The sequence below is a fragment of the Myotis davidii genome, unplaced genomic scaffold (assembly GCF_000327345.1).
Source record: "Myotis davidii unplaced genomic scaffold, ASM32734v1 scaffold143, whole genome shotgun sequence".
NCBI classification, from domain to species: Eukaryota; Metazoa; Chordata; class Mammalia; order Chiroptera; family Vespertilionidae; genus Myotis; species Myotis davidii.
Window position 1 is genome coordinate 3,382,692 of NW_006294876.1, and position 3,692 is coordinate 3,386,383.

At 43.4% G+C, this 3,692-nt stretch overlaps 1 protein-coding gene across 1 annotated transcript in view; it reads right to left on the bottom strand.

Moving 5' to 3' along the window:
* Window positions 1-3,692, bottom strand: part of TRIO (trio Rho guanine nucleotide exchange factor) — a 205,763-nt gene that overhangs the window by 96,829 nt on the left and 105,242 nt on the right. Inside the window, 2 exon segments of the mRNA XM_015567633.1 lie at window positions 1,705-1,794; window positions 2,383-2,452. Of these exon segments, the coding sequence (XP_015423119.1) occupies window positions 1,705-1,794; window positions 2,383-2,452 (160 nt within the window).

The following is a 3,692-nucleotide window of genomic DNA, read 5'->3' on the forward strand; positions in this document are numbered from 1 at the left end:
GTATTCCCTTTTCTGAAGTTTCTTTACTTATAAGTTTTGGATGGGAGGGGGCAGAGTTGGGGGGAAAGCAGGACCCAGCTCCCTGGTCAGTGGCATATCTGATGCCACGACTGATTCTTCCTGTGCATTTCAGCCGTTTCCATGCAATAAAGTCCTTGCTGTTTGCACCCCTCTCTGCGGAGGGGGACGCCCTCTGTGAATATCCACTCTCTGCCCAGCACCTCTGCCGCCACCCGAGCTAACTGAGCCCTGACAGAAACGCAGCTGTACGAGGAAAACGACGGGCAAGTAACTTGTGAGATCTCTGTCAGACAAACATGATTTCCTGTTTTCTTGAAGGTTGTTAGGGCAAAGCGTTGTTTTTCTAATGGCCTTATGATTCCAAACATTCATCGTGCCACATGCTCTCAATGCTTGAGCCTTATATAATTCTAACTCCGCACGTGGCCGCTCAGTGTGGGGTTTCTCCTAGTGGCAATGACCTAGGGCCATGGTCAGGAAACTCATTAGTCAACAGAGCCAAATATCAACAGTACAACGATTGAAATTTCTTTTGAGCCAAATTTTTTAAACTTAAACTATATAGGTAGGTACATTGTTATTAACTTAATTAGGGTACTCCTAAGGCTTAGGACAGTGATGGCGAACCTTTTGAGCTCAGCGTGTCAGCATTTTGAAAACCCCTAACTTAACTCTGGTGCCGTTTCACATATAGAACTTTTTTGATATTTGCAACCATAGTAAAACAAAGACTTATATTTTTGATATCAATAGCACTGTACTTGCGCACCTGCACATGGTATTTTGTGGAAGAGCCACACTCAAGGGTCCAAAGAGCCGCATGTGGCTCGCGAGCCGCGGTTTGTCGAGCCGCAGTTTGCCGACCACTGATAGGGTCTATGAAAGGCTGAGAAGAAAAGCATCTGGGCTGGGAGCAGGCGTATTTACAAAGGCAGGGAGGTGCGATTGCTGGCCAGGAGAATGGCACGGACACAGGGTCATCTGCAGGCAGGGCTTCTCGCAAAGAGAGAAGCTGAATGTATTCAGTCCCCAGACTTGCAGAGAAGGGCAGATGGTCACACCTGGCCACGCACAAGCATACATGCCTTCAAAAGCACCCCTTTTTTCGATCAGAATTTATATGGCACACAGGTGACTACGTCCTACAAACCCAAAAAGAATTCTGCATGTTATAGCATGAGACTGCTTTCCTTTTTGTACTAAATGGTCACCATGCAATATATATTTTAAAAAGGATGAGCTACATCTATGTTTACATCAATGAGAATATAATTAATAAAACTCCTAATGGGCCTAGTGGTTACAGTGCTATTTGTAAAATTTTACTGGTAGGCCACTTTTGGAAAATAACAACATGAAGTTAAAATGGGAAAAAGAAATGATTTTAAAAGATTCAAAGTTACTTTTTTTAAAGAGGGAAATAGACTAATTTAATAGTTTACATCTTCTGTACATGTAAACATTTATGATTATATAAAGATAGTAATGACATACACACACGCATATTAAAGCCTGAATTTCGTACAGATATATAGCTTGAGAAGGAGCATTTTAAAACAGAAGAAAATATAAGTCTATCCCACCATATATGTGATAGATAAAAATCCAAATATCATCCCATCCATCAGGTGTAAGTTATGAAATAACTTAGGAAACCTGTTTCCTCAGTAACCCATGACTTACATCAAAGTAGGATCCTGCGTGCTCTAATATCAGCTGAGTGGAGTCAGGCTTATTTTTGCAGTAAGTGACGTACATCTGAAACTTGTCTGCCTATAAACAAAAAGCATGAGAACATCACTTTCGAACGGCAGTAAGTCAAAATATGATCAACTTTTATATAGAAAAGAAGCGATGTGGACAAAGGCTATTTAAGGCCCAAATTAAAGAAACCCTATGTTATAAATAAGTCTACTAAACTGAGAAATACACCTCCAGCAGCCTCCCCTGACCCAGCACGCTGGGGTTTGGCACGTGCTCTCTTCCCCTACAACGGCGTGTGGAAAGCCGGGCAGTGCACTTAGACGGCACGATCACAGGTCACGTGTCTGCCCACTCTGGACGGGGAGACCCCCCACCCCGACCCTGGCAGGGCTGGACACTCATGTTTAGCTGGGAATCCCCGGGGCCATGCAGAGGTCTGGCACACTAAATGGTCTCTTTTAAATCACTACTACTGCTAATAATAAGCTCATTCTACATCAGTAACTAGCTGGGGAATGTAATTCTCTGAGACAAAGCCCATTTCTCTGTCTGCAGATTCCAGTAGAGTACGGTGACAGAAAAGAAATGGACAATGTTCCTCCTAACTCCCTTCAAAGCCACCTAGTAACTGTGAACAAGAAGCTGAGGTTTCATTACCCAAGTAACAAAGCAATGCCCCACGTCCTCCGGCAACTGCTCGTATTTTTCCAGCTCCTTCAGGAATATGCTGCAGAGAATGAAAACGTTATCCTACTATGATGATGTTTTAAAACATTTCAGTAGTGAAATATGCCAGAAATTAGACCAAGCATACCGTGGCCTCAGGCAATGCCTGAGTTTCATCATTTTAATCAAATGCAGTGAAAAATCTGTGCCCTCTAGATTCTGAGATTTAGCAGAATGTGCAGCTCTTAACTAGGGTCAGTTACTGTGACATTCACCTCACTGGTTTAGCATTTAAACACTTTCTAATAGAAACTTTAACCTAGCAGCTCACTTTCGGGAAAGTGCTGTTTAGTAGTAAGAGACATAATGTAGGGATGGAAATATTCAATTAGAAGAACCCCTTTACCCTGGCCCGTGTGGCTCAATGGTTGAGCATCGACCCATTCACTAGGAGGTCGCGGTTCAATTCCTGGTCAGGGCACATGCCCGGTTGTGGGCTCCATCCCTAGTAGGGGCCGTACAGGAGGCAGCCAATTGATGTTTCTCTACTTTTTTTATAAATATATTTTTATTAATTTCAGGGAGGAAGGGAAAGGGAGAGAGAAACATCAATGATGAGAATCACTGACCAGTTGCCTCCTGCATGCCCCATACTGGCAAGCCTGCAACTCTGGCATGTGCCCCAACTGGGAATCGAACCGTGACCTCCTGGTTGATAGGTCGATGCTCAACCATGAACCACGCTGGCTGGGTGAGGTTACACTACTTTTAAAAAATTCTTAGAAATGAACCTGTGTCCTCCTCTGACCAGTGGAAAGTGCATCTCATTCTGGACAGACTGCATATCTGTTCCGTCCCCCATTCCCACTTCCTTCTTATCCAAAAAGACCGAACATTGCCCTAGCCAGTTTTTCTCAGTGCTTAGAGCCTCCACCTGCGGACTGAAGGGTCTCAGATTTGATTCTGGTCAAGGGCACGTGCCTCTACCTCTACTAATCAATGTCCCTCTCTCTCTCTGTCTCTCCCCGTCCCTTCCAGTCTCTCTAAAAACCAATGGAAAAATATCCTTGGGTGAGGGTTAATAAATAAATAAATAAATAAAAAGATTGAACATCGCTTGTAATTGGAAACCTCTTCTTTCTTTTAACCCTAAGAAGTAACTTATGCAGCAGCCAATGACACAGCTCGAGAGGAGTTAGGGTCTCATGAAAACAGTTTTCACAGTTTTCCGCACCTCATTTCTACCAACAGTGAGCACAAATATAAAGTTGAGCCTGTATTAAAATTGTGTTTAGAATGTC